This window comes from Clavelina lepadiformis, chromosome 6, assembly GCF_947623445.1.
Source record: "Clavelina lepadiformis chromosome 6, kaClaLepa1.1, whole genome shotgun sequence".
In the NCBI taxonomy this organism is placed as follows: domain Eukaryota; kingdom Metazoa; phylum Chordata; class Ascidiacea; order Aplousobranchia; family Clavelinidae; genus Clavelina; species Clavelina lepadiformis.
Window position 1 is genome coordinate 870714 of NC_135245.1, and position 27663 is coordinate 898376.

A 27663-nucleotide genomic window follows, 5' to 3' on the forward strand; every position below is an offset into this window, starting at 1 on the left:
TTGCTTATAAAATAGAACAAACCGTTTACAAAACAAGCAAAGTAAAGAGACACTGCGAACAAGTATATATTTATAGCCTACTAGAATAATCCAGCCCCACAAAAGAAGCAAGAATGTAGAAAGGCCGGTAATTCCAGTGTATTCTTGGTTAATTTTAAAAGTTTGGATCAGTTTGGGCAATAATGTAAAATAGAGTTGATATGCGCCGTCGCATTTGTTTGGATAAAAATCATCCTTAGTATAAGCCTACATGGACCCTGATGTTAAGTATAGGTGGGATTTAAAGAAAGACAAGGCCTCAACAAAAGTAGACGTACCGGTAGCGGAGAAAATAAGCAGTTAATTTTTTTCCTGTAGAGCCGCTATACTTTTTGCCCACTACCCACTTCTGACCACAAAAGCTTCATTATAATTCACTGTCCAACAAAATGTTTGTATCTGATAACCTGAATAGCGTTTTGGGGTAAATTTGGGATGCTGAATCCAAATCTGCAATCGGATTTATTCTATCACGTATAGATTTTGCGTTATTGAATATGTCAGTCGAAAACTTTGATCGATTTAACATTGTGAAACCACTGACTTCGTGGTATGCGCGGAGAGAAGGAAAATGAGTAGTTTAACGTATCAACTGCTCTTAACATGACTGGAAGATCCGCGCAGATCTAAAAACTGTTTCACTACTTGCTGGGCTGCAATTGGGTTATACTAAATACATGTGCTTCTTGTGTCTTTGGAATAGCCGGGATGACTGTAACCACTTCACAAGAAAAGTTTGAGAACCACGAGAAAATCCAGCAATTGGAAGGTTTAACATAAAACACACGCCTCTGGTAAATCCCGATTATGTGCTTCTACCTCCACTACACATTAAACTTGGACTGATGAAAACTTTTGTCAAAGCAATGAATCACGAGGGAGCTGCATTTATGTATTTAAAAGAAAAATTTGGACTTTTCAAAAGTGAAGCCAAACTGAACGCAGGAGTTTTTATTGGCCTCGAAACTCGAAAACTATTGCTAGATGACCAGTTTAAAGGAAAGCTTAATTCTACAAATTGGATGGAAATCATTTAAACAGGTTGTCGACAATTTCTTGGGTAAGTACAAAGCTAAAAAATTTTGTAGAGATTGTTGAAAACCTGTTGCAAACCTGTCAACGATTGGGTTGTCGAATGTCATTAAAGCTACATTTTCTCCATGCTCATCCTGACTTTTTTCCACCGAACATGGAGGAAGTGAGTGACGAACATGGAGAACGGTTCCACCAAAACATTGCTCTGATTGAAAGCAGATATAAAGGAAAGTCTAACGCTAAATTGATCGGTGACTATTGCTGGTTTCTGCAGAGAGAAAATGATTCATCTTATATTCGTGGTGTTATACTTCCAAACGTCTGCTAATTTTTTCAATAGCATGGTTAACCCGTACCTCGGATGGCAAGAAAGCAGCAAAAACTGAAAAAGACGGGAGGGGCGAAAAGGACGGGGGTTGATTCTATGAGCCCTCCCATCTAAGATAGGGTTAATAGTATGATTGAGGACAGTTGTTCATTAAATGTTGAGTTTGTTCAAAATGTCTCTGTTCTAATCATTCATCACTTAGATCAAGAATGTGCCATTTTTGTTGTGTATATGTGATCGAAGTGATACGTTTACGTAAAATTCAAATAAAATTAAAGAAAATGGTGGTTTCCTGAATCTCAAAAAATAGACGTGGTAGAAAAAATCTGGCTTCGGATTTGAAATCAACGCCCCAAATTCAGCCAAAAACAGTTTAAAAACCATCAAATACTGTACATGTGCTAAAGTAGTTTTTTTGTTGTACAGTGATAATTCACAACAGTGAGTCCCAATGTAAAGATATTGACATAACAATTGCAACCTCCTCCATTCTGATGAACCAAAGACTACAACGCACTTAGTGGAAAGAATTTCCAACAGAAATAAACGCAGACAAAATCGAAAAAGCGAAGAAAATTCTGACTTAAAAAACTGACTGAACTGAAAACTGAACCGACTTATAAAAACTCTCTGACTTTCCTTCGTTTTCCTGATTTGTGACGTGCGTGGTTACCACCTCGCAACACAAATCTAAGTTTAAACTTTGTCGCAGCAAAGTTACAAAACTGTAAAATAGTGAAAAGGATGTAACAGTTCCACCAGTGTTTAGACGTCACATCTGTTTCCACTCAACCGTGATATTTATTCACGCGTAAAGTAATTCCATTGGCCAGGACAAGATCTGTTAATAGCGATCTCTACCGTTTTTTGAGGGATACACGTCACAATCAGGTCCTTTTCCGTACAGTTGAGTAGTTGCCACATGGACTACATGCACCGGTTGTCAAAAGTATTTGAGAGGAAAAATGAGGAAATTGTTAAAAAATAAAAAGGCCTGTTGCGTGTTACTTCTAGTCATTGCAGCCTGCAACATTCTCTTACTTGGCATTGGAATGAAAAATTCAAGTGCAAAGGTGAGCTCATTCAGAAGTTTTTATAAGATACTCCTTATAAGGGCAGATTTGTAAGCTAACAAAAGGGGGTTATTACGCTGTGAAGACGAAAAAAATCACATTTTTACGGCGAAATTAAATAATTACTTCAAAGTGGTGCCAGGTACTGCCACGAAACTAATTTTTTTAGAAACCGTTAAGTCTCAATTTTGAATTGTAACTTACTGCCACAATTCTTCTTCAGTGTAATTAAAGTGCAGAATGTAGGTTAACACGTGAAGTAAGAAACATTTTATATAACGGCAAACAAGCTAGAAATAATGCAAAATTATTTGACTAGTTTCAATATAATTTAAAAAATAATAATCGATATTAATAACCTAGTTCTGTACAACTGACATAAAACAATTAACAATAATACAATATACCATAAAAGTCAAATGAGATTGGCGTGTTTGTGGTTACATCCTACAACCTATATCTCGCATAGGTGTTTTTAATGAAATAACACATTTTCAAAAAGTTAACTTGATGCTTCTCCAGTATAAGATGATCAACATTTCAATGTTTGCAAAGTCGCCGAGTCAAAGGGGTCACTGCCCTTTGTCCGTTGTATAATTTGGTCAAAATGATCATTATGAAATGTACAAAGTCATTATTTACTCGTCAAGCCATCGATGGTGTGGACCCTTTTCCACTCTTTTCTTTCGCGTTTCGGGACGTTTCATTTGAAAGAAAAATAATCAAAAGTTATTGGAAAAACATTTTTCGCTAAAGAACGACGCACACGATTTAAGCCGCGTGACACTTATACGGTTGCCAAGGTGTCATTAGCAACCAAAATTTCAAAATTTCAAAATGACAACCAGATTTGTTGCCCTGGGTTACCAGGAGGCTTTTCGGACGATTCAATGATCGTTTTGATACTATAGCATTGTCTTTAAAGTGCCACATAAAGTAACTCTTGAAACCTTCATTAGTTAAATAACAATGACGACGATTGCAATTTGCAATCGTTTTATGAATCTCACATGTAGATGAAGCTGACAATGATGTTTTAAGTAACACTTCAAAACTGATAATGAGTTTGTTGTTTTCTTGTTATTTATTGGTTGTTGTTTTAAATTTCTATTTGAATTAAAAGCTTTTCAAAGGATATTTATGTGATATTTATGTGGGGCTCTTTGCGTTCTTGGAGTGTGTGATCGATGGCGGTTTTAGTTGTCTGTTTAAATTTAGGCAAATGTTGATTTTTAATAGCAACCAATTTATTATGGTTTAGTTGATTTCTGACAACCATCTAAAAACAAAACAGACATCGCCGCACATTTTAGCATTTTCTTTCTAGCCCGATAAATAGCGATAATTTTTCTACAGAAATTTCCGCAGCAGCCTTTTGTATTCAGCCCTATATCCCCGGAAAAGTCGTCCATTGTGACGAAATATTTTCGTTGGCCTCAAGCAAAGCCATTTATTCAAGATAGTGACGTCACAAATCCTTTTTATACAAGCTTCTCAGTGCTGCATCCGGCAGACAAGCACAAGGTAAATGTGTCGGCGTGTTCCAAGAATCTGCGTCAGTTATACCTGACCGGGATGCTTTTAGTTTGGTTTAATTATAACTTATAATCGATATTACAAGTATATCGATATATATCCTTATAGTAGATATATATCCTTTCCTCATATACTCTGTCGAAACTGGCGTTGTTTAACTGTGACGTCACAATCATGTTACAGAAAGGAGATCGAATCGCTGTGAAGATAACAGCGCGCAATGGACGCGGTGAAATGAAGACTTTCGGTGGGGATTACTTTCGGGTTCTTCTGACGTCAAACGATTTGCTTAACGGTGTTACTGGTGACGTCATAGATCACGAAAACGGAAGCTACACAGGTGAGCTGAAAAGAAAGGTAACAATTCTATGTTATTGCGTCATTTTAATATTTCTTTGACCTAATAATACAGTTTACGTTCCGCTCCCGTTTGACGGCGAAGGTCATTTGAAGGTCATCCTTATTCATCCAAGCGAATCGGTTCAGGTTTTGCGAAAAGTGACCTCATCAAAAGGATCCCCTGGTTTAATATTTTCGGGGCTTTTCGACGACGGTAAGTGGCAGGAGAGAGCGGAATGCAACATGTGGCTTCATACGATGGAAGGCGCCACGGAGCCAGAGTTAAGAGCAAATTACTGCAATTTCAGCCACGCCACAACGGGAGAGCCATGGATATGCGAAAAGCCAAGCCAGGTTCCATGCTCATCCATTAAAACTTATGAGGTGGCCCGAACGTACGACGCCGCAGACATTTTGAGAGAATCTGGCTTGTTTCGAAAGTAAGTAATAACTCGTAACACGCAAATGTAAAATTTATTAACGTATGATTTAAGAAAATACTTTCAAACGTCAGCGTAAATTGTCGATCGCTCTCATATTTTCAGTTTGTTGGTCCACAGCGATTGTGCACACAAAGTGGCAGCGATGTCAATATATTTTCATGTCACTCACGAATATAAACTCGTTGTTTCAAGTTGAAAGTTGTACAATTACAACTGTTACAGGTTTCCCAGCTAGCTGTATGAAGTTTAGAAAAAGTTTAGTTGTAAATGGTTATATACAGAATTTCGATACTTGCCAAACGTTAAAACTTCATTTCAACAATCAATGTTGAATTATGCTTTGAACTATAACTTTTAGATTCTTTCCACCGTTTACTTAGTATTGCTTGCCGCTATTTACCAAAAACCGCTTTCATCTGACACAAAAGATTTCACGGAGAGTTGAAGTAATAAAAGCGGCTGGCCTATACTTTACTAATCTTAAAAGCATTAGTTACGTATGGCTGAAAAGGTGCGTCACAAAAGAACCAGATATCTCATACGGCAATAACCGACAATAACCGACACGGCAATCAATAACCGACACGGGCTGACATAAATAAAGAACCGCTATATTAGTTCCAACACGTCAGAATAATCGCAAAGTACATAATAATAAGAAGCCGCAAAAAAAACTAACACTAGCTCTCTAAAATACCCCACAACGTAGGACACGTTGTCAAGTTTTGCGAAGCTGTTTACTAGACAATGGGATGATCCAAGTGTGTAGGTATATCAACGCGATCCTAGGTATACGGAAGTATTACATCGTTTTGTAAAAAATCGGATTATTCGATTTTATTCGTTATTTAACAACGACGTATTTCTTTTATTACCTCACCGTAAACTTTTTCATTCGCAACAACGCATCCGAATGAAGCCCTGATATACAGTTTACAGTTTGATTTATTCGCGTATATTTGAACATTGTTCCGACGACGGATAAAAGTATGCCCGTAAATAGTTAGCCTAGAAAAGCTATGCATTCACCTGCGGTTGTATTGCTTTCAGCAAGATTGTGATATTTTATTACAGTATGTTGTTTATCAAGTATAACCACATTTATGACGTTTGCAGGGGCGTTAATTTACGTGTGATGGTGGGCCAGCCAATCAAACTGGAAATTTTACCCAGCCATGCAAGTGAGATCAACAAATCAAATGTGACGTCATAATGTTTTCAATTTTGAAAGTTCAATTAAATCGCGAACCAAGATATTTTGACATTTTCAGCCAATCAGAAGTTAGCTCCCTGCCGGCTGCCAGAGGTTGACTCTCTACCGCCACGTCCCGGTGGGTACTTTTTCAAAGACGAGTGGAACTCCTTCCATTGCCGGGCACGACATTTTACAACTTCTCAGGACGAATCCAGCTGCGTGGAGGGCAAGACAATCTACTTTCTCGGCGATTCGACGATTCGACAATGGTACTCTTATTACGTACCCCTCGGCCTCCCCTCGTTGATACCAAAGCTTAAGTCGGGGCTTCGTAGTTTCTTGGGGCTCAACCCTGGGGTCACGATTTCGGAAAAAGGCCCTGTGACAAATCTGTGGGAACCCCGCCAGGCAACGGACCCGATCAACAACATCACACTTCACTTTTCCGCGCATGGGCCTCCGCTTCAAAATGGGGGTTCCCCGTACACGATGCCGTATATCGCTGATAGACTTGATGGGGTGAAAGGGGGGGCTGGGACGGCTGTGGTAGTGACGATAGGACCCCACCTGCTCCTGTATCACCCAAGCGTGTTTATAACCAGACTGAGAGGGATTCTTCGCGCGATGCGGCGCCTCCTGGACCGGGCACCGAGTACTCAAATCTTTTTCAAAGGCTTCAACGTGTACAAAATGGACGAGCTTGGATCGAACCAGTGCTGTCTGTTCGACTGGCTCGCTTATAGGCTGGACAGCATAGCGCGTCGAATGATCGGGGACACGCAGGGGGTAATTTACTTGGACGCCTGGGACATGTCAGCCTCACATCACTCGACCCCAAATGGACTCCACACCCAAGCGCACGTGGTCAGGAACGAAATGCAGCTTTTCCTTTCGTTTCTATGCCCGAAATGATGACGATTAACGACATATTTACGAAAACATGACTCGACGTACATTAAAAGCGTAACCATGACTATATATAACATTATGACGTGATATTAACCTAAAAGACTTTGTGACATCACACTAGAAATTGTTTGATCATTACATTTTGCCCAACTTCTCGTTAGTAATTAATTGTTGTTCATATTCATAAAACAGTATCTATGAAAACTAAAAGACGTTTGCAACAAATGTCGGCTCGGTAGCGAGTGGTTCAACCGCAGACCTCGCACTGAACGCAGCTCGTGTTCTGTGTCCGATACCACGTGGTGCCATACCGTTGTAATGCACTTGGGTAAGGCTCGTTACATTTGCTCTTGCTCACTGGACTTGGTGAACAATTCTAAAATCGGGCCATACTCTATAAAAAAAAAAAATACAAATTGCGTGACACTGGTACAAGCTCGGAAAACGGGGCTCGCTTAAGTTGTGCAAAGACTTTTCTCATTCCGAGGACAACATTATCAACATCTATGCATACACCCCTCCCTCTCTGCTACAACCAGACACTCAACTGTTTATCACTCCCCGATTTCTTGCTCAGGAAGCTCATTTCAGAATGTGTCCGACACACCATGTTGCCGCCGTCTTAGCGACAATGTAGATGCAGATAACGCAGTGAGTAGTTCGGAAGTAGTTGTGATTTCGGAAAGGTCACAATCGACTAGATAGTAAAGAATAAGTATATAAAGTTATCGCTACATATCAGAAGTGAATGGTATCCAACATTATTTGATATTCTAGCCGATATTCAACACATCCTTAGCTGTATGTATAGCACGTAGCATATGTATATATATGCTACAGCAGTAAGTCATGTAGATGATGTTTAATGATGATGACGTAGTGCTGCGGCTGAAACGCTTTCCACGATCGACGGAAAAATGTGTCACAGATCGGAACATATTGAAAATAAATGAAACCATTACATATGTATTTTGATGCTTAACTGGTAGTTTAACTGGCCAGTATGCTATATGCTGTTTGAAGTAACAGGACAAGCGTTGATAAAACCAGTCAAAATAAAACAGCGCGCTACTTTAGCCTCTATACCGCTAGACTTTTGCCTTATTGACTTTGGTAAAAAGTGTTGTCGTAAAACTTTATGTCAAGTCGCTTTATGCTACTTATTTGAAGGTTAAGGTTACTTTGTGGCCGACTGCTGGTAGCTGTCAGCAATTAAGTAATAGCGAAGGAAAAGTGTGTCGCATACTGGAATATATTGAAGATACAATAAATGAAACTATAGTGATACCACATGTGCATTTACATGTTTAACTGCATAGACAGTGCTGTCTCCTGATGTGAGTGACGTTGATGATTTAGTAAACAAGTGATGTATAAATGGTAGAAATGAAACAGATCGCTATGGTTGACGCCTTCCTTCTACTTTCGTCTCAATGACTTTGGTAAATTGATGTCGCCGAAGAATTTTATCTCAATTTTCTTTAAGCTACTTATGTAAAAGTCAACGGAAATTTAAGTCTTTATGGCATAGCAATCAGCAACAACGTGTAAATGCTTCTTTTTTATCGGCGGTAGAGGTTGGAATTGGTCGTTAGTTCTTGAAAACTTTAACTTATGTCTCCTTGTGTTGACATTTGTACATGAGCATAAGTAATCATCGTTGAAAGTGTAGGTGAGTGGACAAGGTTTTATACATTCTCATGTTTTAAAGATATTTCGTAAGCGAAAAAGTTATTTAAATTCAGATACTTAATCATGTTCACTTCAAATACTTCATATATTCACCTATATCAATAAACGATTTCGAGAAAGTTATCACCAACATTTTGCTTTGTATAAAGATTTGCTTAAACCAGCTTGTACTTAAGCGTGGTCAGATGGCCTACATAGGCCTATAAATATATAGCTTTTTTCTTATTTGTACCATATCTTACTGGGAAATCAGGTAAATAAATATACACAGTGGCTTAAATGCGGGCCAGCATGATGCACTAGATTTAGTTAATTGTATAATTAAAGGTAGCAGAGTTGTATTTACAACATTTCTTGCCTAGTCTTAAAGTTTAAATGTGAAATCATTTGTTTATGTTCAAAAAGTATACAAGCAGAGCATGCAGCCTAAAACAACTTAAAAGTTTCGTTATTTAGGTGCACCTTTGGCAGCAGTAGCGTTTATAGCGAATGTATAAATAACGTAAATTTGCAAGTGTAGCAGCCTGCTTGAAGCTATTTCCTATTCTTTTTTTTTTTGCTGCTTTTAACCACCCTAAAAAGACATCCTGTGAGGTACGAATTTACTGCAAGTGCGATTAATCTTTTAGTTTTGTGGAAGCGGTCTTCTAAGCAGTAACGCTGTTCTCAGGAGACGTTTTCGTGTATTTACAGTCCATTGCAGAAAAATTGAAAAGTGGACCCTATTGTTCGTCACCAAAGCTTGGAATACGATGATCAAACATGCCATGAACCTTGTAACAAATGAATATTTTTGAGTTTTTTCTTGGTAGTGACAATGATGTTAAAATATCTTGGTTTTATTATGACAGAATTTCGTGACTGCAATGAAACTTGCCCGCATTGTCCAGTAGGTGAATTATAAAACTTAGTGCAACTTACATTTTGTGATGTTTAGTTTTACAGTACTTTGGAGGTAATAATTAATTAAAAACCAGTAAAATTTCCTAAAGAAATTAGTAAACTTTATTTTCAATTTATAGTAAAAAATTACAATCATTACATATGAAGTTGCTGCCAGTAATCTTCAGGCAAGTTTTACAAAATTGTTTTTAACAGTGTACATCGTAACTTCCAACTCAAAGCGGTTCACAGTCCTGAAACATTTCCAGCTACAGAAACATTTGATAATGCGGCTGTGGCAGCGGACGCGGGCAATTGTTCCGAGATTGGAAAACAAATTCTCATGAAAGGGGGTTCAGTGGTCGACGCCGCAATAGCTGCCATGCTTTGTGTTGGAGTTTGTAATTCACAAAGGTTATTTTGTGTCTATGAATTTTGTCATGACAGCTGACCAACTTACAGTGAAAATAATTCAAGCTATCTTTTTCTGGCAATATTAGATCTCGGCAAACTTTCGCCATAGAAACATTATAAACGTTACAGCTGTGGAATCGGTGGGGGTGTTTTGATGACAATCTACAACGCCACAACAGGAAATGCCACGGTCATTGATGCCATTGATGTGGCGCCAATCCTTGCATCACGTGATATGTATGGAAAAGATCAATCGCTTACAGAATTAGGTACCGTAAAGCGTCGTCGTGTATTTAAATCGGCGACGTCATTAAATCTACTTAGTGTGCAAAAACTTCCACTTTAGTAAAAAGCTTTAAGTCTTTAAATGGATATGAAATTTTATTGTAAAAACGATTACTATGTATATTATACTACAAAATACTAATTCTGAAACGAAATGTGGTTTTAAGCAACTTAAATTGCAGGAACACTTGCTGTTGCTGTGCCCGGTCAAATTGCAGGATTTTGGGACGCTCATCAAAGATTCGGGAAATTGCTTTGGAAAGATCTCTTTGAACCAAGTATTAAGATTGCAGAGGAAGGTTATGTTGTGGGGAGTGCTCACGCTGCAGCCATCGCTTTGACAGCTCCTAATATGTTGGACCGGGATCTCAATTTGTGGTGGGTTGAACAGTGACCTAATTCAGTTCGAGATAGATATCCTATAACCTTAAACTACACTCGAAAATGCGAACATAAGAAAAATAGAAAGAAATGAGAATTAAGAACAAAATTCCTTGTTTATTTTCTCTCTTTTTTTTGTTACAAGTTGTATCTTTTTTGGAACTTTTGACAAAATACTGAGTATTATCTGATCTAGAACCAGTCATTTTATATCCAGGCCTGTATTTACCAACCTTGACGGTAGCTTGAAAAAGGCGGGAGATACGATCAGGCGACCCCAGCTAGCGGCCACTTTACGAACAATCGCCGATAAAGGAGCTGACGTATTTTATCGAGGATCTCTCGCATCTGACATTGTTGCTGATTTGCGCGATGGTTATGTGTTAAAGCTGGGTGGAGAGAGCATTATGACGGAGACTGATCTCGACAATTACAGGTATTGGCCCACAGAGATTAGGAAGATCTGTCAACCAAATCATTTCGCCGTTTCTCAAGTGGTATTTATTCGTTTGTTATAAGCCTTTATGATGCCATAAAAGTACTTAGCATACAAATGCATTCTTTGCATTTGACCTTTTTTACCATAAACATTTACATTTGATTCCAATCGCTAAAAATCTTTTGCCTGGCTTCAAAAACTTGATAAAACTTTCGTAAGCTGATCGATTAGGTCATTATATCCTACACCAAACATCCTCGAACATCGTACCAGTTACACGTGTAATATGCATTTGTACCACAATTTTGTGCATAAATTATGTGCATTTGATTTCATCACCTAATTATGAGCACCGCCTGCTTCAATGATTTGAAGAAACTTTTGAAGAAAGCTAATTACGTCATACGTATTAGGACGAACGTAAAACCTGCGTTGAACGTGGCCGTTGGTGACTTCAGCCTCTTTGTCCCAGGACCGCCAGCCAGTGGATCAGTGCTGGCCCTTATTCTGAACATATTAGAAGGTAAGTGCATTAGCATTTGTGCTAAATGTCGCACGTTACGTCTACGGCTACGGTCACTGCTACTAATAGCATTGTTGATACTCATTTGATTTGGAAAAAGCTTTCACAACTTTTACAAGGTTACAATTTCACCCCAGAGGACATGAATGAAGACCGACAAATGCTGACCTATCATCGCATTGTTGAAGCTTTTCGCTTCGCATACGCCAGGCGTTCGTGGTTGGGTGACGACCGGACCAACAAAAATATAAATGAGGTAAGAGAGGTAAGGTAAATAAGAGATTGCTATGTGAAAAAGTTTTTCCATGAATATTAGCTTTCCGTAAGACTGTTTATGACATTGTAAGGTTGCAATAAACATGACTTCAAAGTTATATGCTGAATCACTTCGCTTGAAAATCAACGACTCGTTCACTCAAGAGCCAGGATATTACGACGAACAATTCGTTCTCCCTGACGATCGAGGCACCTCCCATCTGTGCGTTGTTGGACCGGGGGGACATGCAGTGTCAATGACCAGCTCATTAAATACGCGGTAAGTGTAGGCTTTTTGCTATTATTGTTTTGCTTTTTGTAATTTGCGTTGTTTTTTTATTGTTGCCAATTCTCTTGGCACGAAACTTGGGCTAATTGGGCTTGCCTAAGAGCACGAAACGAAGTAACCCGTAATTTGATTCCATAAATTGGCAATAAGTAAAACCACCGTCCACTACCTTCAATTTTACTTCATCCAGCTTCGGGAGCAAAGTTCGTGGTCGAAGAACTGGAATCATTTTCAACAACGACATGAACGACTTTTCATTGCCAGACTGGCCCAATCGCCACGGTATGTGCTTAAAAGTATGATTAAAGTTTACATTTGTAATTTTAAATTTTGCTTATTTCAACGTCGTATAACAAGTTGTGAAAACAACAGGGCTACCTGAATCTCCATCGAATTACATTGTCCCGGGTAATCGGCCATTTTCAAGCATGTGCCCATCCGTAATTACCCAGACGGATCCACAAACAGGCAAGAGAAAATTGAAAATGGTTCTAGGCGTTGCCGGTGGCCCCAAGATCACTACAACGACAGCCATGGTAGGACATAAAGTATCTGTAAAGATAAACTGAAACAAGGTCAAAGATGAAAACCGTTAAAACAAATCAAGCCCATAAGTATTTTCTACTTTCGTGGTTAATAACGTGAAGGTCAACAAAGGTTATGCGTAACCTGTAGATTGTTGACCCCTACAACAGATGATAAGTTTCCCCGTTGTTCGCTAATTATAACAAACAGGTCATTATCAGGTAACATCTTATCATTGTTTCAGATAATTTTGAACTCGTTATTTTTCGGTGATGACGTTGGTACCAGCGTTGCTAAGAAACGCATTCACTACCAAGTTGCTGGCCCAGTCAAGGTTGAAAACGGGTTTGACAAGGCAAGTTGCCGTTATCGATGATCGCGTTTATGATAGAATGGGCTTTGTTAATTTTCCTGACTGACCATGAGTTATTTACCAAGTGTTGGTTAAATAGGAAGTTGTTGATGGATTGATACAAAAAGGACACGATATAGAAGTGGAAAAAGGTTTTTTTTCCCATGTCCAGGCCATTCTCGCCAACGATGATGGAACGTTGAGTGCCACATGCGATTCCCGAAAAGGGGGACGTCCCTTTGGATTTTAGTTGATCTTCTTAAAATGAAATATGTTTAATAATGTTCCACAAGCATTCTTACTAGGATACAAATACAGACAGACTCATGATTGCAATAAAGCCAACTACTTTCAAACATTTGATAGCCAAAGCTAAATCGGAGTTAGATGTGTTGAAACCAGTGTGAAATTTCAAGTAATTTTGGATATAAATCACTACTAATGTATAAAGATAACTTTGCATACTTATTCTTTACTATCTAGTCGATTGTAACTTTTCCAAAATCACTCAATTCTCCAGAACTACTCACTGCGTTACCTCCATCTACATTGTCGCTAAGACGGCGGCAACATGGTGTGTCGGACACATTTTGAAATGAGCTTACTGAACAAGAAATGGGGGAGTGATAAACAGTTTAGTTTCTGCTTGTGGCAGAGAGGGAGGGTGTATGCATAGATGTTGATAACGACAACATCATCAACTTATTACGTAGCACACTTTGAAAGCGATTCACAGCAAGATTTCCCTGAACATATTGAGCTTTCGTTTAATACATCTGATTTATTTCTAACCCAACACATGAAGACGTTAGCGAAGCTTTTGATTTTACCCATGCAGCATATAAAGTAAATCGGGCACCAATGCTTCACTTGGACTTGGTATGGTGATACTCTTGGTTCTCGGAATGAGGAAAGTCTTTGCACGACTTAAGCAAGCCCTGGTTTCCGAGCTTGTACCAGTGTCACGCAATTTTTATTTTGATTTTGTTATTTTTATAGAGTATTGCCCGATTTTAGAATTGTTCACCAGGTCCAGTGAGCAAGAGAACATGTAATTAACGCTTTGCCCAAGTGCATTACAACGGTATGGCACCACTGGGTATCGGACACGGAACACGAGCTGCGTTCAGTGCGAGGTCTGCGGTTGAACCACTCGCTACCGAGCCGACATTTGTTGCAAACGTCTTTTAGTTTTCATAGATACTGTTTTATGAATATGAACAACAATTAATTATTAACGAGAAGTTGGGCAAAACGTAATGATCAAACAATTTCTAGTGTGACGTCATAAAGTCTTTTACGTTTATATCACCTCATAATGTTATATATAGTCATGGTTACGCTTTTAATGTACGTCGAGTCATGTTTTCGTAAATATGTCGTTAATCGTCATCATTTCGGACATAGAAACGAAAGGAAAAGCTGCAGTTTGTTCCTGACCACGTGCCCCTGGGTGTGGAGTCCATTTGGGGTCGAGTGATGTGAGGCTGACATGTCCCAGGCGTCCAAGTAAACTACCCCCTGCGTGTCCCCGATCATTCGACGCGCTATGCTGTCCAGCCTATAAGCGAGCCAGTCGAACAGACAGCACTGGTTCGATCCAAGCTCGTCCATCTTGTACACGTTGAAGCCTTTGAAAAAGATTTGAGTGCTCGGTGCCCGGTCCAGGAGCCGGCGCATCGCGCGAAGAATCCCTCTCAGTCTGGTTATAAACACGGTTGGGTGATACAGGAGCAGGTGGGGTCCTATCGTCACTACCACAGCCGTCCCAGCCCCCCCCCTTTCACCCCATCAAGTCTATCAGCGATATATGGCATCGTGTACGGGGAACCCCCATTTTGAAGCGGAGGCCCATGCGCGGAAAAGTGAAATGTGATGTCGTTGATCGGGTCCGTTGCCTGGCGGGGTTCCCACAGATTTGTCACAGGGCCCTTTTCCGAAATCGTGACCCCAGGGTTGAGCCCCAAGAAACTACGAAGCCCCGACTTAAGCTTTGGTATCAACGAGGAGAGGCCGAGGGGTACGTAATAAAATTACCATTGTCGAATCGTCGGTCCCAAATCGACGAGAAAGTAGATTGTATTGTCCAATGTTCTACATTTGTTTCTGATTCAAACGTCTCTCCAATAAAACACGAAAATATTTTGAAACTGTTTAGCTTTATTGCATTCATGTGTCAGCCTGTATTTGTATCCTATTAAGAATGCTTGTGGAACATTATTAAACATATTTCATTTTAAGAAGATCAACTAAAATCCAGAGGGACGTCCCCCTTTTCGGGAATCACATGCGGCGCTCAACGTTCCATCCTCGTTGGCGAGAATGGCCTGGACAATGGAGAACAAAGATTTTTCCACTTCTATATCGTGTCCTTTTTGTATCAATCCATCAACAACTTCCTATTTAACCAACACTTGGTAAATAACTCATGGTCAGTCAGGAAAATGAACAAAGCCCATCCTATCATAAACGCGATCATCGATAACGGCAACTTGCCTTGTCAAACCCGTTTTCAACCTTGACTGGGCCAGCAACTTGGTAGTGAATGCGTTTCTTAGCAACGCTGGTACCAACGTCATCACCGAAAAATAGTGAGTTCAAAATTATCTGAAACAATGATAAGATGTTACCTGATAATGACCTGTTTGTTATAATTAGCGAACAAAGCGGAAACTGATCACCTGTTGTAGGGGTCAGCAATCTGTGGATTACGCATAACCTTTGTTGACCGTCACATGACCACGAAAGTAGAAAAACATTCAGAAAATACTTATGGGCTTGATTTGTTTTAACGGTTTTCAGCTTTTACCTTGTTTCAGTTTATCTTGGCAGGTACTTTATGTCTTACCATGGCTGTCGTTGTTGTGATCTTGGGGCCACCGGCAACGCCTAGAACCATTTTCAATTTTCTCTTGCCTGTTTGCGGATCGGTCTGGGTAATTACGGATGGGCACATGCTTGAAAATGGCCGATTACCCGGGACAATGTAATTCGATGGAGATTCCGCGAGTTCTGTTATTTTCACATCTTGTTATACGGCGTTGAAATAAGCAAAATTTAAAACTACAAATGTAAACTTAAATGTATACTTTTAAGCACATACCGTGGCGACTTGGCATACCCGGCAATGAAAAGTCGTTCATGTTATTGTTGAAAATGATTCCAGTTCTTCGACCACGAACTTTGCTCCCGAAACTACTTAAAATAAGTGGGTGGTGGACGGTGGTTTTATTTATTGCCAATTTATGGAATCAAATTACGGGTTACTTTGTTTCGTGCTCTTAGCCAAGCTAAACGTAGCAAAGCTTCGTGCCAACAGAGATGACAACAATAACAAAATAATGCAAATTACAAAAAGCAAAATAATAATAGCAAAACTCCAACACTTACCGCGTATTTAATGAGCTGGTCATTGACACTGCATGCCCCCCCGGTCCAACAACACACAGATGGGAGGTGCCTTGATCGTCAGGGAGAACAAATTGTTCGTCGTAATATCCTGGCTCTTGAGTGAACGAGTCGTTGATTTTCAAGCGAAGTGATTCAGCATACAACTTCGACGTCATGTTTATTGCAACCTAACAATGGCATAAACGGTCTCACGGAAAGCTAATATTTATGGAAAAACTTTTTTACATAACAGTCTCTATTACCTCAGTTATATTTTTGTTGGTCCGGTCATCACCCAACCACGAACGCCTGGCGTATGCGAAGCGAAAGGCTTCGATCATGCGATGATAGGTCAGCATTTGTCGTTCTTCATTCATGTCCTCTGGGGTGAAATTGTAACCTTGTAAAAGTTGTGAAAGCTTTTTCCAAATCAAATGAGTAGCAACAATGCTATTAGTAGCAGTGACCGTAGCCGTAGCCGTAGCCGTAGCGTGTGACATTTAGCACTAATGTGTTTTTCACATACCATCTAATATGTTCAGAATAAGGGCCAGCACTGATCCACTGGCTGGTGGTCCTGGAACAAAGAGGGTGAAGTCACCAACGGCCACGTTCAACGCAGGTTTTACGTTCGTCCTAATACGGATGACGTAAATAACTTTCTTTAAAAGTTTTTTCAAATCATTAAAGCAGGCGGTGCTCATAATTAGGTGATGAAATCAAATGCACATAATTTATGCACAAAATTGTGGTACAAATGCATATTGCACGTGTAACTGGTACGATGTTCGAGGATGTTTGGTGTTTGGTATGATGACCTAATCGATCAGCTTACGAAAGTTTTATCAAGTTATTGAAGCCAGGCAAAAGATTTTTAGCGATTGGAATCAAATGTAAATGTTTATGTTAAATAACGTCAAATGATCAGAATGCATTTGTATGCTAAGTACTTTTATGGCATCGTAAAGGCATTCATAAAGGCTTATAACAAACGAATAAATACCACTTGAGAAACGGCGAAATGATTTGGTTGACAGATCTTCCTAATCTCTGTGGGCCAATACCTGTAATTGTCGAGATCAGTCTCCGTCATAATGCTCTCTCCACCCGGCTTTAACACATAACCATCGCGCAAATCAGCAACAATGTCAGATGCGAGAGATCCTCGATAAAATACGTCAGCTCCTTTATCGGCGATTGTTCGTAAAGTGGCCGCTAGCTGGGGTCGCCTGATCGTATCTCCCGCCTTTTTCAAGCTACCGTCAAGGTTGGTAAATACAGGCCTGGATATAAAATGACTGGTTCTAGATCAGATAATTCTCAGTATTTTGTCAAAAGTTCCAAAAAAGATACAACTTGTAACAAAAAAAAGAGAGAAAATAAACAAGGAATTTTGTTCTTAATTCTCATTTCTTTCTATTTTTCTTTCTTCGCATTTTCGAGTGTAGTTTAAGGTTATATGATATCTATCTCGAACTGACTTCGGTTACATCTCAACCCACCATAAATTGAGATCCCGGTCCAACATATTAGGAGCTGTCAAAGCGATGCCTCTAGCATGAGCAGTTCCCACGACATAACCTTCCTCTGCAATCTTAATGCTTGGTTCAAAGAGATCTTTCCAAGGCAATTTCCCGAATCTTTGATGAGCTTCCCAAAATCCTGCAATTTGACCGGGCACAGCAACAGCAAGTGTTCCTGCAATTTAAGTTGTTTAAAACCACATTTCGATTCAGATTTAGTATTTTGTAGTATAATATACAGAGTAATCGTTTTTTACGATAAAATTTTCATATCCATTTAAGGGCTTAAAGCTTGTTGCGAAAGTGGAAGTTTTTGCACACTAAGTAGATTTAATGACGTCGCCGATTTAATTACACGACGACGCTTTACGGTACCTAATTCTGTAAGCGATTGATCTTTTCCGTACATATCACGTGATGCAAGGTTTGGCGCCATATCAATGGCATCAATTACCGTGGCTCTTCCCGTTGTGGCGTTGTAGATTGTCATCAAAACACCCCCACCGATTCCACAGCTGTAACGTTTATAACATTTCTATGGCGAAAGTTTGCCGAGCTCTAATATTGCCAGAAAAACAAAGCTTGCTATATTTTCACTGTCAGTTGGTCAGTTGTCATGAAAAAATTCATAGACACAAGATAACCTTTGTGAATTGTAAACTCCAACACAAAGCATGGCAGCGATTGCGGCGTCGACCACTGAACCCCCTTTCATGAGAATTTGTTTTCCAATCTCGGAACAATTACCCGCGTCCGCTGCCACAGCCGCGTTATCAAATGTTTCTGTAGCTGGAAATGTTTCTGTAGCAGGAAATGTTTCAGGACTGTGAACCGCTTTGAGTTGGAAGTTACGGTGTACACTGTTAAAAACAATTTTGTAAAACTTGCCTGCAGATTACTGGCAGCAACTTCATATGCAATGATTGTAATTTTTTACTATAAATTGAAAATAAAATTTACTAATTTATTTAGGAAATTTTACTGGTTTTTAAGTAATTATTACCTCTAAAGTACTGTAAAACTAAACACCACAAAATGTAAGTTGCACTAAGTTTTATAATTCACCTACTGGACAATGCGGGCAAGTTTCATTGCAGTCACGAAATTCTGTCATAATAAAACCAAGATATTTTAACAACATTGACACTACCAAGAAAAAACTCAAAAATATTCATTTGTTACAAGGTTCGTGGCATGTTTGATCATCGTATTCCAAGCTTTGTGACGAACAATAAGATCCACTTTCCAATTCTTCTGCAATGGACGTGTAAATTCACGGAAATGGCTCCTGAGAACAGCGTTACTGCTTAGAAGACCGCTTCCACAAAACTAAAAGTTTAATCGCAATTGCAGTAAATTGGTACCTTACAGGATGTCCTTTCCGGATGGTTAAAAGCAGCAAAAGAAAAGAATGGGAAATAGCTTCAAGCAGGCTGCTACACTTGCAACTTTACGCTATTTATACATTCGCTATAAACGCTACTGCTGCCAAAGGTGCACCTAAATAACGAAACTTTTAAGTTGTTTTAGGCTGCATGCTCTGCTTGTAGACTTTTTGAACATAAACAAAAGATTTCACATTTGAACTTTAACACTGGGCAAGAAATGTTGTAAATACAACTCTGCTACATTTAATTATACAATTAACTAAATCTTGAGCATCATGCTGGCCCCCATTTAAGCCACTGTGTATATTTATTTACCTGACTTCCCAGTAAGATATGGTACAAATAAGAAAAAAGCTATATATTTATAGGCCTATATAGGCCATCTGGCCACGCTTAAGTACAAGCTGGTTTAAGCAAATCTTTATACAATGCAAAATGTTGGTGATAACTTTCTCGAAATCGTTTATTGATATAGGTGAATATATGAAGTATATGAAGTGAACATGATTAAGTATCTGAATTTAAACAACTTTAACGCTTACGAAATATCTTTAAAACATGAGAATGTATAAAACTTTGTCCACTCACCTACACTTTCAACGATGATTACTTATGCTCATGTACAAATGTCAACACAAGGAGACATAAGTTAAAGTTTTCTAGAAATAACGACCAATTCCAACCTCTGCCGCCGATAAAAAAGAAGCATTTACACGTTGCCATAAAGACTTAAATTTGCGTTGACTTTTACATAAGTAGCTTAAAGAAAATTGAGATAAATTTCATCGGCGACATCAATTTACCAAAGTCATTGAGACGAAAGTAGAAAGAAGGCGTCAACCATAGCGATCTATTTCATTTCTACCACTTATGCATCACTTATGCATCATACATCACCTGTTTACTAAATCATCTTCACTCATATCACATCGGTAGACAGTTCTGGCTAAGCAATTAAGCATGAACATGCACATGTAGTATCACAATAGTTTCATTTATTGTATCTTCAATAATTTCCGATTTGTGACACATCTTTCCTTCGGTATTACTTAATTGCTGACAGCTACCAGCAGTCAGCAACAAAGTAACCTTAACCTTCACATAAGTAGCATGAAACGACTTGACTTAAAATTTTCGACAAAACTATTTACCAAAGTCAATACGACAAAAGTCTAGCGGTATAGAAGCTAAAGTAGCGCGCTGTTTCATTTTGACTAGTTATATCACCGCTTGTCTTGCTACTTCAAACAGTATAGCATACTGGCCGGTTAAACTACCAGTTAAGCATCAAAATACACATTTAGTGGTTTCATTTATCTTCAATAATTTCCTGTTTGTGACACATTTTTCCGTCGATCACGGAAAAGTGTTACAGACACAACACTATGTCATCAACATTAAACATCATCTACATGAGGTACTGCTGTAGCATATATATACCTATGCTACGTGCTATATATATAGCTAAGGATGTGTTGAAACCCGGCTGGAATATAAAGTAATTTTGGACACAATTCACTACTAATATGTAGCGATAACTTTGCATACTTTTTCTTTACTATCTAGTCGATTGTAACTTTTCCAAAATCACTCAATTCTCCAGAACTACTCACTGTTTTACCTGAATCTACATTCTCGCTAAGACGGCGGCAACATGGTGTGTCGGACACATTTTGAAATGAGCTTACTGAACAAGAAATGGGGGAGTGATAAACAGTTGTGTTTCTGCTTGTGGCAGAGAGGGAGGGTGTATGCATAGATGTTGATAACGACAACATCATCAACTTATAAAGACCCCTCAACTTCACCGAAAACAACCTTTTCGGGGTGTCTTTTCCCCTAGGCTATTATGCGTGACGACTTCAACTGGCAATTGTGATATTTCGTTGATTGGGACGATAGTGACGTCCACAGTGACAGAGGGTTAGGGTGAGGCGAACGAGGCCTCCAAGGGCTCCCCTATTTCTGTGCACGCGGTCTAAAAATCAAACATTGCACACGAATATTACCGTTTACTAGCCGTAATTTTTCAGGATACGAATGTTAATAAGTACGATACGATACGAATATTACCGCTAAGTAGTCGTACATATTCAGGAGGAGAGTCATTTACTGATTCATGCTAATTAGCTGTATTAACTGTATTTAGAGTAGGGGGAAGCTGTTTAAATTGAGCCTTCGTGGGAATAGATCTCCTTCTGCTTTGAGATTACTTTCATAAAGCTTGATGCTCAAACTCTCACGTGATTTACGACATCTTGTCAAGAGGAAGCAAAAGTTGTGTTCTCTGCTGATAGACCTCTGAGGTATTAAGCACTCGATAGCAACAGAGAAATGAAGGTTGTGAAAGTTTGGGGGCCATGGAGCAAAACTTATGGAGCTATAGGTTAAAAAGAAATGCTCAAACAAATCTCAGGCAATTTGTGTTTTCAAAGAAAAGCGAAATTTTATGCGTTTTTGACCATTTAAATTCAAAATCTTTCGGAGCAGCACGATCACCGGACCAGCCGAGGATAGATTGTTACGTCTCCCGTAACTTTAGGGCCCACAAACTTAAGTCGAGCCGTACCTCGCCTCGGGCCGCATCATTGCGAGCCAGTGCTCCAACCATTCCGCCACCAGGCAGACAAATGTATGCTGAAAAGTCAAGTCGCCGATGTCCTAACTTTGACCCGCGCTTATAATTGCTTCTGAACTCATGACGTCTGTTCTAAGCGCCCCATAGGGAAGTGGTAAAGTTTCAGAAAGGCCGACTGGAATAGCGTTAGTCTAATAACCAACGAACTTACTGTATTGTCACCTGGCTCTTAGCGCTCGGGAAAGACTTAACCAGAATCCTGCTGCGCCTAATACTTGCGGTAGCATCCCATTCGGTCATGGCACCAACTCCACGCTGTGCTGGGAGTTTTGAATGAGCCTAAAAAATCCGCTAACGGTTCTTTTTTGTCTTTTTTGTCTCTGAAAAAGCAGTCAACACTCTGCTGGAGGAAAAAATGCTATAGAGCGGTGAACGAAGTCCATCAACAGCATCAGCTTTGCATAACGGGGCCGCAAGACATGGGGTACTTAAACAACCTTATTGCCCGTTAACTCATTATACTTCCGTCCTTTTCTTATCTCTGCAATTGCAATGGCAACTCAACTGGTGGAAAATGGGACACGCGAAAGAAGGACCCACAAGACATTTAGACTTGCGGTAAAGGAAGTAACTGGTTTACGGAGAGTGACCTATTTGTGCATTTGCTTCTGATTCAAACGTCTCTCCAATAAAAAGCGAAAGTATTTCGAAAGTAGGTGGCTTTATTGCAATCTTGTGTCAGCTTATATTTGTATCCTATTAAGAATGCTTGTGGAACATTATTATACATATGTTTGTTTATTAAACATGTTTCATTTTAAGAAGATCAACTAAAATCCGGAGGGATATCCCCCTTTTCGAGAATCGCATGCGGCGCTCAACCGACCATCCTTGTCAACTAGAATGGCTTGGACGACAGCAAAGATACCCTCGTCCACTTCTACCTCGTGTCCTTTCATTTCTAATCCATCAACGATTTCCTGTTTAACCAACACTTTGAAGATAACACTTGGTCAATTTTACCCCATATTTTAAGGGATTTCATAGCAGCAACTTGCCTTGTCAAACCCGGTTTCAACCTTGACTGGCTCGCCCAATTGGTAGTGAATACGTTTCTTAGCAACGCTGGTACCAACGTCATCACCGAAAAATAATGAGTTCATAATTACCTGAAACAATTATAAAGTGTTACCTGATAATGACCTGTCTGTCACAATTACCCGATAAAGGAAAATTTAACGCCCGTTGCATGGGGTCAGCAAATGGTAGGTTAAATGTTATTTATGTGATCCTTTACCTTCATAGGTTCAATGAAAAATAGAATAACGTTCAGAAAAGACTTATACCGACTTCACTGTGTTAGCATAAATTTAAGCTCTTACCAAAGCTGTCGTTGTTGTGATCTTGGGACCACCGGCGGCGCCTGCAACCATTTTCAACTCTCTCTTGCCAGTTTGCGGATCCGTCTGGGTAATTACGGACGGACACATGCTTGAAAATGGCCGATTACCCGGGACAATGTAATTCGATGGAGATTCCGGCAGCCCTGTTGTTTTAATATCCTGTAACACTACGTTGAAATATGCAAAATTAAAATTAATTATAAAACAGAACGGGACCTTTTAAAGCTTACCAAAGTAATTTGGCCTGGCTTAGATGCCTGGCTGGTTGGCTTATACGACGTTGAAATAAGCAAAAATTAGAACTACAAATGTAGACTTAAATGTATGCTTTTAAGCATATACCGTGGCGACTTTGCAAACCCGGCAATGAAAAGTCGTTCATGTCATTGTTGAAAATGATTCCAGTTCTTCGACCACGAACTTTGCTCCCGAAACTGGTTAAAATAAAATGATGGTGGTGGACGGTGGTTTTACTTATGTGACTAGGAGTGTTACGTGTTACTTTGAGTGCGATGTTACTTATTGCCAACATATAAAATTCATTAAATTACGTGTTAACTTGTTTCGTGCACTCAGCCAAGCTAAAAATAACAAAGAAGAAAAACAATAACAGTCAACACATACTGTGCATTTATTGAGCTGGTCATTGACACTGCATGTCCCCCCGGTCCAACAACACACAGATGGGAGGTGCCTCGATCGTCAGAGAGGACAAACTGTTCGTCATAATATCCTGGCTCTTGAGTGAACGAGTCGTTGATTTTCAAACGAAGTGATTCAGCATATAACTTTGACGTCATGTTTATTGCAATCTAACAATGGCATGAAAGCTATTAATGCGTTAATTGTGTGGTATTCACTCTAAACGAATTTGGTATCTTTGCTGCTAATTGGGATTGATTGATTGACAAAAAGATAAATTTCATTGCAGCAATAGCACTGTATGATATCTTGCTTGGTTTAAATCTTCTACCTCTGTTATAGTTTTGTTGGTCCGGTCGTCGCCCAACCACGAACGTCTGACGTATGCGAAGTGGAAGGCTTCGACAAATCGATGATAGGTCAGGATTTTTTGTTCGGGCTTCATATCATTTCGGGAAAAATTATAACCTGGTAAAAGTTGTGAAAGCTTATTCCCAATCACGTCAGTAGCAATATTGCTATCAGTAGCCGTAGCGGTGACGTGTGACATTTAGCACTAATGCTAATGCACTTACCTTCTAATATGTTCAAAATAAGCGCAAGTACTGATCCACTGGCTGGTGGTCCTGGGGCAAAGAGGCTGAAGTCACCAACAGTCACGTTCAACGCAGGTTTTACGTTTGTCCTAGTACGTATGACGTAAATAGCTTTGTTTAAAAGTTTTTTCAAATCATTGCAGCAAGCTATGCTCATAATTAGGTGATGAAATCAAATGCACAAAATTGTAATACGAATGCATATTGCACATGTAGCTGAAGTTTCTAGCAGCCATAAAGCCTTCACTTAACCTTGTAGCTTACTGCATACCAAATCAATAAAAACAATTTAAAAAATATCAACACAAGTTTGTTTGCAAAAGTGCAGTGTTCCAGCTCCAAATTGAAACGTGACGTATACAGGAATAATATAAAAAAAGGTGAGTTGTGTCGGGCACTAAAAAGCTCCGGGCTCCGTAAATGGGGCACTAGCTACCCCCCCGTTGTTGCCTCTCTGTTGGCCAATACCTGTAATTGTCGAGATCAGTCTCCGTCATAATGCTCTCTCCACCCGGCTTTAACACATAACCATCGCGTAAATCAGCAACAATGTCAGATGCGAGAGATCCTCGATAAAATACGTCAGCTCCTTTATCGGCGATTGTTCGTAAAGTGGCCGCTAGTTGGGGTCGCCTGATCGTGTCTCCTGCCTTTTTCAAGCTACCGTCAAGATTGGTAAATACAGGCCTGGATATAAAATGACCTACTGTTGACCAGGTATATCAAAGATGCCTCATTAAAAGTGCAGCAAGCAACTGGTTAGAAATGAAAGAAGACAAATAATAAAGAAAGAAGACAGATGATAATTATAGCTTTGCAAAGTCACTCCAGTATAGACAAAAATTTTCCATTAAATTTGGAAATGTTTTATATTTTATTGAATTAGGTAAATTTTAAAGTGGAGTTGACACTTAATCATAAAAATGGAATTAGCAAATTAGTTTACATGATATCTATCTCTAACTGTATTAGGTTACATCTGTACTCACCACAAATTGAGATCCCGGTCTAAAACATTAGGAGCTATCAAAGCGATGGCTTCAGCGTGAGCGGTTCCCACAACATAACCTTTCTCTGCAATCTTAATGCTTGGTTCAAAGAGATCTTTCCAAGGCAATTTTCCGAATCTTTGATGAGCTTCCCAAAATCCTGCAATTTGACCGGGCACAGCGACGGCAAGTGTTCCTGCAATTTAAGTTGTTTAAAACCACATTTCGATTCATACTTAGTATTTTGTAGTACAACATACAATTTTTTTACGATAAAAAGTCATTTTTAGCAATTTTTATATTTATTTAATTTATTTACTTATATCTATTTAAACACTTAAAGCTTTATCCTCGAAAAAAGTTTCTTTGGATACATGTAATAGATTTATAGCTTTTTAACTTTACTCTGTATAGATACCTATTTCTGAAAGCAACTCCTCTTTTCCGTACATGTCACGTGATGCAAGATTTGGCGCCACATCCCTGGCGTCTATAATCGTGGCTGTTCCTGTTGTGGCGTTGTAGATTGTCATAAAAAATCCTCCACCCAGCCCACAGCTGTGATATTTATATTAATTTCATGGTGAAAATTTTCCGCGCTTTATTATATATAAGCTTATATATATATACAGCCATAAAGAAGAGGGAGAAAGTTTAACCATTCTCTTCGCTAATTTATGAAAACAACCGAAATTAAAGAAAACGCAAAAATTCATAGACATAAAATAACCTGTGTGAATTGTAAACTCCAACACAAAGCATGGCAGCGATTGCGGCGTCGACCACCGAACCACCTTTCATGAGAATTTGTTTTCCAATCTCGGAACAATTACCCGCGTCCGCTGCCACGGCCGCATTATCAAATGTTTCTGTAGCTGGAAATGTTTCAGGACCGTTTCCAGATTTGAGACTGAAGAGCTGACCGTAGTACAAGACCACGCAAAGCAATGCAGCCAATGCAAACACAACCCAAAATATTTTCTGTATAAAATCGAATAATTGTTAATTTTACAAATGCGTTCTGTTAAAATACCAAGTATCAGGGTCACGGGAAGGTGCAGTTCTAATAAAAACTTTAATTCAAAGACGATAAATCGTTGCTATAATTGTAAGTTCGTAAATTCTAAACAGTACGTTGTTGTAAATAGCAATTAGCATCTGATGTTATGTTACAAAATGAAAATGTCTGGGATGATGGTTTTATCATTGTACACCGAAGAACAAATATACGATATTTTTATTCACTTACTTCCAACGATTTTACCTGACGCCTCATACCGCGGTGTTGTTTTTCGGATAAAATTGACATCTCAACCATGGTTCATGTTAAGCTCAATTCAGTTATAGAAAGTGACCTGTAAAACACGATTCGAAGTCTTCAATCTACAAATGGAGTTTTACGATGTCCATGTAAACGACACCATGACGTAGGTATTGGCTGTTTTCCATCAAGAATCAAGATTGCTTCACCGACGAGCAAGAGCACTACCGCAAGCAAGAAGGTGCTGGTCTCATTACTTTATTGCGGACTCCTACTATAGCTGTCTATACCTCTTTTAACCTTCACATAAGTAACTTAAAACGACTTGACATAAAGTTTTGCGACAACACTTTTTACCAAAGTCAAAAATACAAAAGTCTAGCGGTATAGAGGCTAAAGTAGTGCGCTGTTTCATTTTGACTAGTTATATCACCGCTAGTCTTGTTACTTCATACAGCATGCCATATAGAATACAGGCAAGTTAAACTACCAGTTAAGCATCAAAATACATATGTAGTGGTTTCATTTATCTTCAATAATTTCCGATCTGTGACACATTTTTCCTTCGATCGCGGAAAAAGGCTACAACATTATGTCATTCTTTGTTCGTGAAGACAGCACAGTACACAAATATTATACTTGACTACATGAGCTACTGCTGGAAGCGCTGTTTCCATCGTCTTCCAAGTTGTGTCGTTATGATTATATTTCTGCTATTTACCGCGCTATTACATAACGTCATACTTGCCAAAAGTTCAATCTCAGTTCATGGTGTAACTACAGACTCATTGAAGAATAGTTGATTGACAGTTGATTGATATACTTTTTCTAAAAATAGACAATGTTGATTGACATTTGTTTCCTTTTATTGAAATTTTCTAATTGAAATTATCACCTGACCTGTAAAACTTTGAGTATTAAAGTCCAAATCATTTCCTGTCATTGACAAACGTATTGCG

At 39.1% G+C, this 27663-nt stretch overlaps 4 protein-coding genes across 11 annotated transcripts; 2 read left to right on the forward strand and 2 right to left on the reverse strand.

Moving 5' to 3' along the window:
• The first annotated feature begins 2287 nt into the window (after window positions 1-2287).
• Window positions 2288-7048, forward strand: LOC143462788 (NXPE family member 3-like). 2 transcript variants are annotated; one of them, XM_076961069.1, is made up of 6 exons: window positions 2288-2475; window positions 3832-3999; window positions 4195-4351; window positions 4424-4790; window positions 5910-5974; window positions 6065-7048. In XM_076961069.1, exons 1-6 carry the CDS (start codon window positions 2368-2370, stop codon window positions 6898-6900), a joined length of 1701 nt encoding a protein of 566 aa, XP_076817184.1. In that variant the 5' UTR covers window positions 2288-2367; the 3' UTR covers window positions 6901-7048. The 2 variants fall into 2 exon arrangements, with proteins under 2 accessions (XP_076817184.1, XP_076817185.1); XM_076961070.1 differs by having other exon boundaries at window positions 3861-3999.
• Window positions 7049-9253: 2205 nt separating this feature from the next.
• LOC143462792 (glutathione hydrolase 1 proenzyme-like) lies at window positions 9254-14243 on the forward strand. 4 transcript variants are annotated; one of them, XM_076961079.1, is made up of 13 exons: window positions 9254-9365; window positions 9441-9482; window positions 9688-9885; window positions 10015-10154; window positions 10353-10548; window positions 10769-10987; window positions 11404-11513; window positions 11651-11778; window positions 11861-12048; window positions 12248-12339; window positions 12430-12593; window positions 12827-12941; window positions 13039-14243. In XM_076961079.1, the coding sequence occupies exons 3-13, from the start codon at window positions 9815-9817 to the stop codon at window positions 13182-13184; spliced, it is 1569 nt and encodes a 522-aa protein (XP_076817194.1). In that variant the 5' UTR covers window positions 9254-9365; window positions 9441-9482; window positions 9688-9814; the 3' UTR covers window positions 13185-14243. The 4 variants fall into 4 exon arrangements, with proteins under 4 accessions (XP_076817194.1, XP_076817195.1, XP_076817192.1 ...); XM_076961080.1 differs by having other exon boundaries at window positions 9255-9365; window positions 9972-10154; window positions 11633-11778; window positions 13039-14242; XM_076961077.1 differs by having other exon boundaries at window positions 9255-9365; window positions 11633-11778; window positions 13039-14242.
• Window positions 14244-14955: 712 nt separating this feature from the next.
• On the reverse strand, window positions 14956-19986 carry LOC143462786 (glutathione hydrolase 1 proenzyme-like). Of its 3 annotated transcripts, none has more exons than XM_076961067.1 (15): window positions 19824-19986; window positions 19217-19347; window positions 19030-19135; window positions 18917-18954; window positions 18492-18707; window positions 18223-18362; window positions 17827-18022; window positions 17389-17607; window positions 16851-16960; window positions 16588-16724; window positions 16325-16512; window positions 16038-16129; window positions 15783-15946; window positions 15431-15541; window positions 14956-15333 (listed from the first exon to the last, which is right to left on the reverse strand). In XM_076961067.1, the coding sequence occupies exons 3-15, from the start codon at window positions 19051-19053 to the stop codon at window positions 15184-15186; spliced, it is 1785 nt and encodes a 594-aa protein (XP_076817182.1). In that variant the 5' UTR covers window positions 19054-19135; window positions 19217-19347; window positions 19824-19986; the 3' UTR covers window positions 14956-15183. The 3 variants fall into 3 exon arrangements, with proteins under 3 accessions (XP_076817182.1, XP_076817181.1, XP_076817183.1); XM_076961066.1 differs by having other exon boundaries at window positions 19212-19347; XM_076961068.1 differs by having other exon boundaries at window positions 14959-15333; window positions 18913-18954; window positions 19824-19984.
• Window positions 19987-22523: 2537 nt separating this feature from the next.
• On the reverse strand, window positions 22524-26867 carry LOC143462782 (glutathione hydrolase 1 proenzyme-like). Of its 2 annotated transcripts, none has more exons than XM_076961060.1 (12): window positions 26693-26867; window positions 26174-26424; window positions 25862-26001; window positions 25444-25639; window positions 24923-25141; window positions 24434-24543; window positions 24190-24326; window positions 23841-24028; window positions 23559-23650; window positions 23196-23359; window positions 22872-22982; window positions 22524-22793 (listed from the first exon to the last, which is right to left on the reverse strand). In XM_076961060.1, the coding sequence occupies exons 1-12, from the start codon at window positions 26759-26761 to the stop codon at window positions 22644-22646; spliced, it is 1827 nt and encodes a 608-aa protein (XP_076817175.1). In that variant the 5' UTR covers window positions 26762-26867; the 3' UTR covers window positions 22524-22643. The 2 variants fall into 2 exon arrangements, with proteins under 2 accessions (XP_076817175.1, XP_076817173.1); XM_076961058.1 differs by having other exon boundaries at window positions 23196-23383; window positions 26693-26866.
• Window positions 26868-27663: the final 796 nt, after the last annotated feature.